This window comes from Micromesistius poutassou (genome assembly GCF_964030765.1).
Source record: "Micromesistius poutassou genome assembly, chromosome: 12".
In the NCBI taxonomy this organism is placed as follows: Eukaryota; Metazoa; Chordata; class Actinopteri; order Gadiformes; family Gadidae; genus Micromesistius; species Micromesistius poutassou.
This window is the reverse complement of record NC_140282.1, coordinates 17,902,949-17,917,372: the sequence shown is the minus strand read 5'-3', so window position 1 is coordinate 17,917,372 and position 14,424 is coordinate 17,902,949. Positions and strand designations below refer to the sequence as shown.

The 14,424-nt window shown below is 40.3% G+C and overlaps 1 protein-coding gene across 1 annotated transcript; it reads right to left on the bottom strand.

The window, feature by feature from the left end:
* Nucleotides 1-1,463: 1,463 nt before the first annotated feature.
* LOC311356595 (uncharacterized protein) lies at nucleotides 1,464-12,913 on the bottom strand (the record flags this gene model as incomplete). Its single annotated transcript, XM_084476378.1, has 13 exons — nucleotides 1,464-1,600; nucleotides 1,737-1,923; nucleotides 2,016-2,115; nucleotides 2,196-2,596; nucleotides 3,548-3,732; nucleotides 4,446-4,498; nucleotides 4,645-4,788; nucleotides 4,913-5,054; nucleotides 6,324-6,561; nucleotides 6,653-6,791; nucleotides 8,500-8,637; nucleotides 8,811-9,016; nucleotides 12,770-12,913. The coding sequence occupies 13 exons, from the start codon at nucleotides 12,911-12,913 to the stop codon at nucleotides 1,464-1,466; spliced, it is 2,214 nt and encodes a 737-aa protein (XP_084332504.1).
* Nucleotides 12,914-14,424: the final 1,511 nt, after the last annotated feature.

Sequence of the window (14,424 nt, the reverse complement as noted above, 5' to 3'; positions counted from 1 at the left end):
AAAATGTAATTGGAAAAATGGTTAAACGTTATTTTAGAACTTGTTTATATGCTGAAGTAGACGTGTGACCCAGTACGTCATCAGGCTGTGTTCTGGAATGCGGTGGTGTAAAGTTGACGTGAACAAGACACACTTTGCAAAAGTCTGGTTGCTTCATGAAAAGAAGACAGTCGTTCTTTCAAGGGTGCAACATGAGCAGCATGATTTTAAACTCAATTATCTGACATACAGGGAGCCAATGTAACGATTTGAGGGAGGTGTCCTCTATGTTCCTGGTACGTTTCAAGTTCCAGTGTGTAATTGTGTCATTTTGAGATGATTTTAGAAATTTTGCCAAGAATCACACTGTACAGCAAAATCTATCCTGACAGACATTATGGGTCCAAATGGCAGAAATGTTCAGCATGCGAAATAAGGCATTTACACCAAGTTTCAGAATTTCTAATCAATAGGAGGCCATGACGAGTGTTTAACTAAGACCAGAATTTATAGCGCCCCCTATGGTAATTTGGTCACCAAGCTTTTTGGAGACCTAAGTTACCAGTACACATACATGACAGAAATTTGATTTTTATTTTGGGCTAAGCTATAAATGTTTGACTTAATAATAATAATATCTAGTACAAATACAATAGGTATCCAGATACACTGTGAATACCTAAATATATATTGAAGTACTTTACTGCTGATGTTTATGAATGCGTAGCAAAGTATTTTTGCTATATTTATATATTTCTTGCTTGTCCTTTTATAACACAAGCAGAATCATATGCATATATAGGGCTTGTACATCGTACAAAGTACAACTCTCTACAATTGTACAGAGAGCCATTCATGTTTTATTCAAGCTGTAATCATTAATAATTGTTTATTTTTTTTGAATAGTCTTCAAAATATTATGCCAACATTTATGGTAAGGTAGTGTGAGGCAATGTTGAAAACATTAATATTTAGCAAGTGTCATAAGGTTTAAAGTGATGGACAATAAGATCCACCCCCCCCCCCCCCACCACCAAAAAAAACCAATCACATATTACAGAGAGACATATCCAACACCCCCATCCCAGGCACAGCCACCAATTTCTGGTCCTGAAAATGTCAAAAGTGATATTCATATATTTCAAAGAAAGCTAATAAACTCATAATGGTTTGATATCTTCACTGATATCCTATTGCTCAGTTGTTGGCAAAGGCTGATACTGAACAGCAGCCCTCTTGGATCTGTGAATCATCACTCCACAGATCATGGCAAGGTTTAAAGTGATGGACAATAAGATCCACCCCCCCACCACCAAAAAAAAACAATCACATATTACAGAGAGACATATCCAACACCCCCATCCCAGGCACAGCCACCAATTTCTGGTCCTGAAAATGTCAAAAGTGATATTCATATATTTCAAAGAATTTCAAAAAAAGTATTTCAAATAAACTCATAATGGTTTGATATCTTCGCTGATATCCTATTGCTCAGTTGTTGGCAAAGGCTGATACTGAACAGCAGCCCTCTTGGATCTGTGAATCATCACTCCACAGATCATGGCAATCGCTGCTAGAAGGCATCCGACGATGAAGGCCAGGTTCAGATTCAGACCGGTCACTAGAGTAAATAAATACAACATTTGCAAATAAAATACAAATACAGAGATATTTCACCAAGTCATATGTATTTGTTTTCAAAGTGATATCGTTGTTGAAGTGAAGTGATGATTTCAAATGAAGAGTTTCAACATTACCTCTGCTCTCACTTGCTGGTGTGCTTCGCAAACGCAAAGGACCCTGGGAAATGAAGTGGACTCCTGTTTCAATAAGAGCCTCTCTCTTTCTCCGATGATGCTGCTGGTTCGATGTTAGACATCCCTTGGCGCACCTGGTATTGTTGTTCCCAGCCTCACATAGAATGACAGAACAGCTGATGTACACCTGTACATAATGAGATATCCCGTCAATACGTGGCCACACTTTAGCTGTTCTTCTGCAGTTTTATCTACTTTGTTGAATTAATTTGGTTTTACCTGGTCATGTATTCCTATGAATTTGAAGGCATCAATTGAAATCCGAAACTGTTGATTATGACTTGGGGAATAGATGACAATTGTGGGGTCCACTGTACACCTAGTTTAAATCAAATTGTTAGTTGTTTTTTAGCTAAACAAACAAAGTAAGGAAGACAAATAGGTAGGAAGGTAGTTTACCCGTTCTCTATGATGGGGTAGGTTGGCTGGTAATTTGGGTTATCGTAAGGTGAAGCTCTGCAGGACTCCACGAACAGCACAGTGTTGTTGACTGAAGACGTGGCTTCTATTTGCATGTAAATCTTCTCTCCAACTTCATAGTCCAGTGGGTATAAACTGGGACTGACCATTGTGCGAAAAAGGTTGTCTGGGTAGAACTCAAAGCCATAGGTGAACCTCCCAAAGCCCCTCTCTATTAATGTAAGGTTGTCCCTGTGTATTGTGAACCCCAGGGTTACATTTCCATGCTTTGGGTACTGGCAGGAAAACCCAACTTCCAACAGATGTTTCCTGGTTATGATGTCTCTGGCATCGTCAAAGGTGGTGATCTCATTCTTGAAGATGAGATTATCATTATCCTCCTGCAGATCAAGGACACTTAAATTATATATCAATAATTTAATCAATAAATATCAATAAATTAATTTGACAACATTTTATACCATGTCCAGTGAAAATTCTAGTGTTGAGATCCCAAAATGAGAGGCGGCAGTTTCGGATATCGTCTAGAGACAGACATCTCTTGTCTATTTAGAGTACGGTAAGATTTTTATTCCATGTGAATCTCATGCCCCTGTCACACAATTTGGCGAACACGCTGGAATATTTTGAAGCAAGTGGACCATCGTGGTATACGCTGGCATAAGTCGTAGTACTACGTCGTAGTCGTCTGGAGTTTTCTTGACTGTTGACAGCGTGAGGTCTACTGTGGTAATGATTTGAACCAGCTTTTATACACCGTTATGGTGCCGCCTACTACGCATACGTTAGACTGTCATTGGTCGCTGAGAATCACCTTTCGCTGAGCTAAAAGTCACTAAGCTAAAAGTCACTGAGCTAAAAGTCGCTAAGCTAAAAGTCACTGAGCTAAAAGTCGCTAAGCTAAAAGTCGCTGAGCTATAAGTTTTTATTTTGAAACAGAATTCGCCAAAAATAAAACACCCTTGTTTCATTAAAAGATTGCTGCCTTAAAAATATAATAATAACTTGTTCGAAAAGGTATGCGTTACCGAAAAAAAAAAAAAAAATTTGAAAACGAACTAATTAACTTATTACTTTCTTTTGAAAACTAACGTGTTACTTTACTTGTAACAACAAAGATCAAATCTGAGTACTGTAACATGTTACTTTGTAGCAGGTTACCCTCAACACTGTTTGCAAGTGGCAATGGTATAATATGATTCTAATTGTTAATAATATGAATAATATTGTTATTGCTGTTATCGAAAAATAATCCACACCTGCAAAGTGCATTCCTTTCTGACAACCGCACAACTCAACACAGATTATACCTTACATAGTATTTGCATTACCTCAATCGTAGTACCACATGCATTGAGAGGGATGATACCAATGACATGAGTGCCATTGGAGTGTAGACTGCAGGCTGTGCTGCTGGAATCAATCAGCTTCAGGTGATCTTCATTGAGCCCATTGAATGAGGATTTATCCAACTCTACTGCCATTGAGGTTTCATTGCAGATCACGTGGACTTTGACTGGTGTGGAGAATTGTAGAAGTTGTTGATTTGTTCACGATTAAAAACATACTCGATAGAGAATGACTGCTATTAAAAGTGTTTTCAAGCTCTCTACAAATTATCAATTGTAAACCGTTGCGATCCTGATTCAAAGAGATTTTTTCTCAGTCTAAAGAGGTAGATTGGTTGTATGAGGGAGGTTGATAACTGTGGTCAAAACCACCATTGCTGTGTTGTGCCTATATTTGCAATGATTCTGCAAATCCTAAACTAGGCATTTTTATTCTTCACCCATTCTTGTTTTCGCCCATTCTGAGAGATTGTGCAAAACATCGCTGTGGTTCAAACCTGCAATCTGTGTGCACATGTCAAGCTGGTATCTCTCGTAAACTGCCCCATATGTGTAAACAATCCGGTATCATGCGACTTTGTTCGAAATCTTTCTATTGAAGTGTCCCAGAGCACGATTGTCCAATTTTCTTTCATGATACACAGAACGAAATGTAAACCCATGGATTTTGAATGGGAGTGTTTCTTCAACTTCAGAAGGGAGGTGCACAGATAGAACAGTGCACTCTCTAGTTATAACAGGGGCAAAACCTAAACACATTGCATTATTTTATCAGCTACATACATTTCTTCAACAACATAACTGTCAATTAAATGTAATGTAACAAACATAACGTTTGCTTTGTAATTGATTCAAAAGTGTAAAAAAATTCAATACTCACCATGTTCAACATTCACCACAACACATCGCATTTCAGACTGATACTTCTGATTCCTGAAATTGATTTAAGGCAACAAGTGACTTTTATGTCACTTTTATGGTCAATATTGGAACGGGAGAGACTTTTTTGACACTTAATACAAATACAGTATATTCAAATAATAGTATTGTGGTTGGATGTATAAATTAAAGAAACCTACCAACGAGTTGCTTCAGCAATAAAGCAAATTGGAACATGGTCTCCGAGATTGTATTGAGTAGGGGTCCATCGAATGTAAAACTCTCCCTGTGCGATCCTGTGTTTGGTGGTATTCAGGGGTCCACTGAAGATTATATCCCCTACTCTGTAATAAAACAAAAGGAATTACTATTTAGAATATCAAGTTGTGGTTGACACTTGAGGCGCTATGAACAACTCGTATGAGCCGTTTTAGATGTAACATTGTGTCAGCAGATAAATGTCCTTACATTGAATGAGAAGCTTGGGCTTTGATCCTCATTTCAAATTCTTCATTGACTTGAGCATTCAGATGGTCTCCATGACTTGGTGTTGGGTAAACAAACCTTGGCAGGTACTCTCCTTCAGTGCAGGACGGCACAGCTGAATCCACTACAATTTAAGTAGAAATGTTTTAGCTTACAAAGGCATGCAATATCCTGTACAACTTTAGAGCATGTGTAACGCATACAGTAAGCATTAATGGCGCATTTACACCAGAGGGTGCGGTCTAGTGGTGGATTTCATGATTCATTTGAATGAATCAGTTCGCGTCGGTCAGTTCGCCAAGAAGAGTCGTTCATTCGTTCGTTCATTCGCATTTCCGGTAGCGGTGAATCATGATTCTCAGTCACTGAGTCGGTCAGACTCGGCTCCTCCCTCGTTCTCGTTCAAACGAATCGCGAATGCACGTTCTCAGCCGAGTCGGTCAGACTCAGCTCCTCCCTCATTCTCATTCTCAAACAAATCACGATCGTGCAATGGTGCAAACGGTCATCAATCAACACAACATTAACTAAGTTCCTTTTAGCTGAGGAGTGCTTCATGTTCGGAATCGGGATGTTGTTGCCCGGCTGACTCTCATGACTTCTCAGTCCTCGAGTCTTCACCGCTAAACACAGTCAGTGAACGAACGGCGACTCGTGAGTCAGCGCGACTCAGCAACTAGTGGGTGGAGCTGGGAGTCGAGTCTCGGTGAACGAACGAGACGAACGACGACGAACGAGAGCGGCGAATCAGGTCGGTTTGTTTGTTTTAAAGAGTCGTTCGTTCGAACTGATTCGTTTGCGAACGAGCCACCACTAGTGCGGTCGGTTCAGTCTGCAAATGTGCAGCACGGGTCGTGTTTCCACCGCCAAAAGTGGGCATGATCCGGACTGAGCCGTATTGAGCCGTACTCGTCTCACAGTACTCCTCCATTGGGGTACTGAGACGTCTGAAAGGAGAGTGGTCTGGTCGCAAAACTGATGGGGGAGTGGAGCTCCACTGTAGAACGGAAATACATCACCTCCACTATCTACAATTACTTAGATTAACAGAACATTACAATACCCTGATGTTTCTGCATTAGTTAGGATCTATTTCTATTTCTATACATATAGCAGTATTGTTTCATGCTGTTTATACAACTTACTTCCTTATTCAAGTGAAGGTGATGTATTTCCGTTCTACTCCACTCCACCATGAGTCTGCAACCAGACACTCTTGGAGGAAACACGAGCCGTAACTGAGCTGAGCTAAACCGCACCTTCACTTGGCAGGCTGAGGAGTGCTGGGTCGAAGCGTACCCGCCAGTGGAAATGCGCCATAAGTAACAGTTAGGTATTGTTTTTTATCATCATCAATATTCCTCCAACTGCCTAAACCCACTCAATTTCTTACCAAGAAGGGAAAATTGCAGAGGAAGTTTACTGAGGGGAGCAGGATACTGAGCATTTGTACTCGTAGTAGGTGTTGTTGTTGTCCACCAAGGAGGTCTCGGTGCAGTCAGGGGAGACCTTGTGGTTTGAGTTCCATTTGTGGAGGTCAAGGTGATGGTGCTTCTTGGAAAGTCTTCTACTACCAACTCAAACACATATGTCCCAGTGATAGTGACTCTGTAGTGTAGGATGCAAGTGCCCTGACAATATAAATTGGATAGATTAGGGAAGAAAACTAGAAGCAAATTCAATCAGTTCACATGTTGTTAAGGAAGATATGTTTTTACAAACCTCATCCAGGTAGAAACCCGTGGGTTGTATGCATGTTGAGCATTCTATGTGAGGGATGGTTCCATATCTGCATATGACTTGATCACCATCAGCGTCTACTGTCATCAGGTGGTATGATCTCGGGCAGTTTGAAGGAACTCTAAAAAGTACAGAATTTACAATTAACAGCTATAGGAATAATAATAATAATTGTGCATAGGAATGCACAATATTGATATCCCTTTTCTGTAATTCTTCTTCCGACCAAACTTGCAATTAATGTGGCTACTGAACCAATCGATTCCATTCAACATACTTTTTGAGAAAAAAGTATGTTGAATGAAAAAAATAATTTTGGAATGGAATTGGAATTCAATGGTTCAAAGTTTATCCTTAACCTTCTTTCAAAGGTTTAAAAAATCAAGACTTGTATATTCAATAATCTGAAAACAGAATTTCGGTTACCTTTATACTTTTTTTTTTAGTTCCATGCCCCCCCTCGTTTTCAGTTGGTCTCATTGATTTACGCTGAGGGAGGAGTGCAAGGACGTGCAGGCAGTGTTGCCAGATTGGGCATTTTTTGCTGCTCAATTTGACTACTTTTTACGACGTTCAGGCAGCGTTGCCAGATTGGGCGATTTATCCCGCCAAATTTGACTACTTTAAATCATGTTAGGCTGGAAAAATGAGCATTAGGCGAGTACATTCAATTTCGGCTGGTTTTAAAAAGAACTGGCGGGATTATTATAATTCTTTCTACAAACATCAATCAATACCACACCTTTCATATGGCATATAGTTTGTGCAGCTAGTAACACTATTACTTCAGCTACTTCTGCTACTACTTCAGTGACTACTACAGCTACTAATACTACTACTACTACTACTACAGCTAGTACTACTACTACTACTATCTTCCAGCTTTGACAGTATTACAGTTTAGCTTCCAGCTTTTGTAACAATGTATTTCAGCACTTTGCTGCTTCAGGTAATGCAATTTGGAGTCAGTCAGTTTTCAATTTCAGCTTCCAGGTTTTTCAGCAGTGCACTGCAATACATTTGACCTTTCAGATTCTTCAGTTCAATTCATTTGACATTTCTGCATCTTTAGCAATGCTTTGCGCTTTTCATTAATTGGTATGCAACCATTTAATTTTTTTTAAATGGTGTGCATGTTTACATGGTTTACTCCATTTAGACTTTTGAACTCTGTTCAAATCCCTTCACTTGATTTAAGCCATTTAACGTTTCTTTACGTCTTAATCTATCTGGCTTCATTAAAACACATTTTCAACCTCACTTTGTACTACAGCACTCAGCATTTTCTGCAGGAAATGCATTTTCTAGTATTGACTGTGAAGCATATCTAACTACCCCCCTCATCTTACCCACAGAAAAGTTAATTGTTCAAAGGTTGTGCAATTAAGAAAAGAGACTGAAGTTGATGGTTTCTATGTTCAGTGTCTGATTTCTGTCCAACCATAACTCAACTCATCCACACTCAACTGTCAATCTTTGCATTGGCTATACAACCCTCAGCTGAATTTAACTGCAAAAAGATCATAAAGTTCACAGGCATTTCTATGCACAGTAATCCCTTATGCGTGGGATTAGATTTTCTAGTTGTTATTCTTACTTACTTTTTTAGTATATGGTTGGAATGGTGTATTTTACCCTGACTTCACTAACTGAGCTAATCGATCTCATCTGCTTTCATTGATTTTTTTGCTAACTCAGTTAAATGCTAACTGGAACTGGACTGTATTTTCTTATGAACGTAATTGATTTAAGGCATTTACGTTGATTAATACAGAGTTCATAAGATTGATATGTGATTGCCCACAGCTCAGAATATGGTAAAGACGTACCTCAGAAAAGGTAGGATAGCATTATTTGGAGAGCTGTTTGACTGCCAGGAATCAGATCTTCTCTTCAAGTCCACATGTGTGAATAGTCCCCAGGACCCTATGTTATTCACATTGGAAATCCAACAGCAGCTAACTTTCCTATATAGAAACAAAGTTGCAGCTAAATAGCAGAACTCTTGAGCTACTAGCGGCAGGTGTGCATTTCTACATCACATAAATAATTTAGGTTAATTGAGATTCAATTATTCCTACAAAATGTAAATATATTTCATAAGCAATAAAAACGATTTTAATTATGAAAGAAAAATCACCTCATTTCAAAGGGATCGTCACTGGGGAAATATCTTGACTCCACTATTTCCGTTTCGCACCAACCATTTGTAGAGGGTGCTGAATTAGTGCTAGTGTCAATAACACCATATTGGGATGCCCATTTGTTGCCACAGTTACCGCTCAAACATGTCCAACCTGAGGCTTTTGAGCAGCTACTGAAGGTTTGTCTGAAATGTAGATCCACCTGTGAAGCACACTTCAGTGTTAAATATGTTTTAACTTGACCTTTTTACAGCAATGATATGTTTACTGGAATTATGCATGTCTGCCTGGTTCTATATATATATATATATATATATATATATTCAATATATATTGTTTTTGCATTCATGAAAAAGCCTGAACACATCTTAGAATCACTTAAGTAGCCACATTACAATTATGATATGTGACACATTTCAGCCGTAATATCCTCACCTAGCCACAGGCAGCAGCACCGAGCACATACAATAGTTAAGAGGTAATATCCTCACATAGCCACAGGGAGCAGCACCGAGCACATATAATAGTTAAGAGGTAATATCCTCACATAGCCACAGGGAGCAGCACCGAGCACATATAATAGTTAAGAGGTAATATCCTCACATAGCCACAGGGAGCAGACTTACCACATGTAATAAAAGCTGCAACACTTGTACATAGTCACAAGGGGATCTGGGGGGTATTCCATCAACCAAGCTAAACCCAAAGCCCGGCTTATTTTGCTTAGCCTGGCTTCTTTCAGCTAGGGTTGCGTTCCATTAATGTGGCTTAAGGGAATCTCCGCTAAGTAACCATGGCAACTTATCCGACCAAACAACCATCAAGCTAAACGTAAAGCCTGGCTTCTTTCAGCTAGAGTTGCGTTCCATGAACGTCACTTAAGGGAATTTCCGCTAAGTAACCACACGAGTATGTGGGTACGAGGCGTTACCTGTCTATTTAAGCTCAAACTTAGCTTTTTACCAGGGGATCTGCTGGGCAGCGTATCGTTTAGATATTCAGCTTGGAGAAGCTCAGCGCGTGTTATATACAATTCCTCTCCTTTTGTTTCATAGACAATAGACCAAAACCTTTACCAAATAAAGTGAGTTAAAAGCGATCTTGTTTCGGCCACCTTTTCTGGATTAAAAGAACATAACAGATACATAGACATCAACATCAAAAGCAATACAGAAACCAAAACAAGGGTACAAACACCACATTAACAGCCCACACATTCATTACAATTATTGAATAAATGAAATGACAGATGCAGAATATGTCAAATTAGGGTACGGTTGTTTTTCAAGTAAACTATTGTGTCCAAGGTCTTGAAAGTCCTGGGATGATGCAACTCACACATTGTAAATCATTCAAAGAAATCCTTGAAATCATTCTCTATACTAAAACAGTTGGCTTATGCATCTTCCAGTTCATGTAATTTGGCTAACAAAAACAACTAACTAACAAATGTAACGATGGAAGTGACGTCATCAATTCTTGGTCACCAAATGCAAATTACTGGGCACTATATATTTTAATTGGGTATATGTAATCTGTGTTAAATTTCTTCAGCCCAGAAGTTGGGTATTGTATTTAAATTTTTGGTTAATGTACATCGTGTAATGTATGCTCTAATGCAGTGGTTCTCAAACTTTTTATACCGTGTACCACCTCAGCTCACACAGGAGGCACTTTTAACAATTGTATACCAACAACCTTTTTTCAAAAAGCCTAATTATTATTATAAAATAAGACTTATGAGAAGGCTGTAGGATGACGGTTGTAAGATGACGTTTAAGATGCAATTTGCTGTTTCATGGATTCATTTCACTGTCACCGTTTTTTACAGTTCTGCTAAAAATGTATCCTCCTGTCTGCACTTCACTACCAATTAGTTCCCTCTTGGAGCCACGATCGCAGTGTTTTTGAACCATTCATAATTTTAGCACTCATGCTGTCCGTTTAGCTGGTAACCCTTCCCTTTACAGTCCCCTAATTACTAGGTAAATATATGGTAAATTATAGTATATTACTGGGTATTATTGGGTACTAATGTATACAAAAAAATCCAAAAATATTAAATAATTTCTTTCATTCAATTATTAGGTTGCTTGAGAATTGTTACCTGAAGTGACCCATCCGGGTTTCTTCCTTTGGGAACAAATTTCATAGTGCCTCCAAAAAAGTGTGATCCGGATGAAGCTGAGATCAGCAGGAGCAGCTGGACTGAGAACACCAAGTAGGAAGCCATGGTACTTGAATCTCACCAACTGTCCTCCATGGAGCAGGATTTGCTCTTATACTTACAGAATCAGTTGATGTATGCCCCCACCCATCACATACCCTTATCTTACCTCATCTTACCACAGACACTTATCTTATGTTTGGTTTCAGTTTAGTTACAATAATACAATTGCGTGATGCATTGCAAAGCAATGCATTTCTCACCTCATTCACCTCATTTCTGATTGGCTAAAGGATAAGAATTTTTTTTTTTACCATTGCCAGTATCAACATAACTGACTGGATAAACAACATTCTCAATGTTCTCAATGGCCTGGGAGTATGCCCATCCGGTCTACATGTGTTTTGTGGATTTGGAGAAGGCGTATGACCGGGTCCCCCGGGAGAAACTGTGGGTGGTGCTGCGGGAGTACGGGGTGAGGGGGTCACTCCTCAGGGCCATCCGATCTCTGTACTCCCAAAGCGAGAGCTGTGTCCACGTTCTCGGCAGCCAGTCAGTTCCGTTCCCGGTGGGTGTTGGCCTCCGCCAGGGCTGTGCTTTGTCACCAATCCTGTTTGTGATATTCATGGACAGGATATCAAGGCGTAGTCGTGGTGGAGAGGGGTTGCAGTTTGGTGAGCTGAGGATCTCAACACTGCTCTTTGCAGATGATGTGGTCCTGATGGCATCATCGGCCTGTGACCTTAAGCACTCACTGGATCGGCTGGCAGCCGAGTGTGAAGCGGCTGGGATGAGGATCAGCACCACTAAATCTGAGGCCATGACTCTTAGCAGGAAACCGGTGGATTGCCTTCTCCGGGTAGGAAATGAGTCCTTAGCACAAGTGAAGTATTGGAGCAGCGGGGGCGGTATTGCGTTTGCTTTACCGCACCGTTGTGACGAAAAGAGAGCTGAGCCGCAAGGCAAAGCTCTCGATCTTCGTTCCTATCCTCACCTATGGTCATGAGGGATGGGTAATGACCGAAAGGACGAGATCACGGATACAAGTGGCCGAGATGAGTTTTCTCAGGAGGGTGGCTGGCTTCTCCCTTAGGGATAGGGTGAGAAGTTCAGTCATCTGGGAGGAACTCGGATTAGAGCCGCTGCTCCTTTGCTTAGAAAGGAGTCAGTTGAGGTGGTTCGAGCATCTGGTAAGGATGCCCACTGGACGCCTCCCTTGGGAGGTGTTCCAGGCACGACCAGTGGGGAGGAGACCCCGGGGAAGACCCAGGACTAGGTGGAGAGATTATATCTCAACACTGGCCTGGGAACGCCTCAGGATCCCCCCGTCAGAGCTGGTCAATGTGGCCCGGGAAAGGGATGTCTGGGGCCCCCTGCTTGAGCTGCTGCCCCCGCGACCCAACCCCGGATAAGCGGATGACGATGAGGATGTGTGTAGCACGAAAAAGTCAGAGAAATACTCCCATTCAAAATGTGTGGGTTTACATTTTGTTCTGTGCAGCACGAAAAAACTTGGATAATCATACTCTAGGACACGATTCAATAGATGAATTTTGAGCATGAGCATGAAATTGCGTGATACCGGGTTGTATAATGTATACTACCCCTATACAATGACTTATAATAGTGATCATCTCCTTTGCTCTCTGTGTATCTGATTTGGCAAATTAAATAGCAGAAATCTAGAACAATAAGGTTTAAATAAATCAAATTAGTGATAAGTCTGGTGTCCACAGCAATGTAAAATCCTACAATAATACACTTTTCACCTTTTATGTTGAACCGTACCTCAAGTTTTGTTCCACAGGTGTTGAATGACATGGTAGCCATGATATGTGTTTCATTAGAACTCATAGAACAGGAGGGGTCTTCCATCTTCAGCCAGTTCTTGTCGATGCCATCCATGGAATCTTTCTCAAGGGAAACAGTCATCTGTGTTGCTGAGCATTTCACTACAGCTTTACCTGCATGAGCACAATTCAAGCACACTGCCTTTCAACCACAACAAGCCTCAAACAAAACAAATCAGTCATCTTTTTAATTAATTATGGCTATGACTACTTCTGCAGCCTTGCACTGTTTGATTTGTCTTAGTTTAAATGTCACAGGGACATTTAATGAAAGGGATAGAACATTCCAGAACTTAATAGTTAGCTGCACCCATCACTCACACGCAAGCTTCCGAAGTATTCTGCATACCTTCAGAGGCAGATGATCTGGTTACCATTACAATAACACACCTCATTTCTGATTGGCTAAAGGATAAGAAACAAATAATTAAGCTGAGGATAAAATCAAATACACAGTTTAGGTGCCAGTATCAACATAACTGACTGGATAAACAACATTCTCAATGTTAGCGTTGACAGGCTCAAGAAACATGATGCATTGATTTGATATATAAGGAAACAAAAGCATTCCTGTACAATAGAGAGACCTTTCATCTGCAAAGCTGAAGAGGCATTAAGATTTAGCAGACAGAAATATTACGAGATGGGGAATAGAGCTAGCCGCCTTCTAGCCTTCCAACTTCATAAAGCTCAAGCCAATTGTACTGTCTCCAAAGTCTGTCACCCTACACTGAACAAAACAGTATCTCAACCCAAAGAGGTAGCAGATGCCTTTGCATCATTCTACCAGAATTTATACAAGGAACCCAGACTACAAACATCTGCAGAGAATACTGATACTGAATTATTTGATTTACAGAGGGGGGTGAGACAAGGGGACTGTCTTAGCCCCCTGCTGTTTGCTATAAGTATTGAACCCTTGGCAGCATCTATAAGACAGAATGAGGAAATAAAAGACATGGGAAACAGAGCACAAAATATCTCTTTATGCCGATGATATCCTGACCTATGTAAGTGACCCAGTCCTTTCGGTCCCTGCACTGATGGACACTATAAAGAATTATGGAGAACTCTCTGGTTATCAAATCAACCAATCAAAATCAGAGGCAATGATGTTAGTCAGACATTGGCCAATTCAATTGTCAGGAAGGCTGCATTTCCACTGGTCTCAAGGATTTAGATACTTGGGAATTACTATAACAACTGACCTATCAAAATTGTTTAGAGCCAACTATGGGAAATTTATGAGCCACATAAAAGGGGACCTTACAAGATGGGAAATCCTGCCACTCTCCCTGATAGGAAGAATAGAAACGATAAGAATGAACAATTTTACCAAGATTGCTTTTTCTCTTCCAATCACTACCTATCTATGTTCCTGTTTTCAAATTTGCTACATTGGATAAATGGCTGTCCAAGTTTATTTGGCAAAGCAAGCGACCCAGACTTAAATTTATAAGACTACTCTTCCCTAAAGACAGAGGAGGCCTAGACTTACCTAGCCTGAAAAAATATTATTTGGCAGCCCAACTCAGATCAATGATTGCTTGGATATCCCAAGACACTGACACTATATGGGTGGGAATGGAGCAG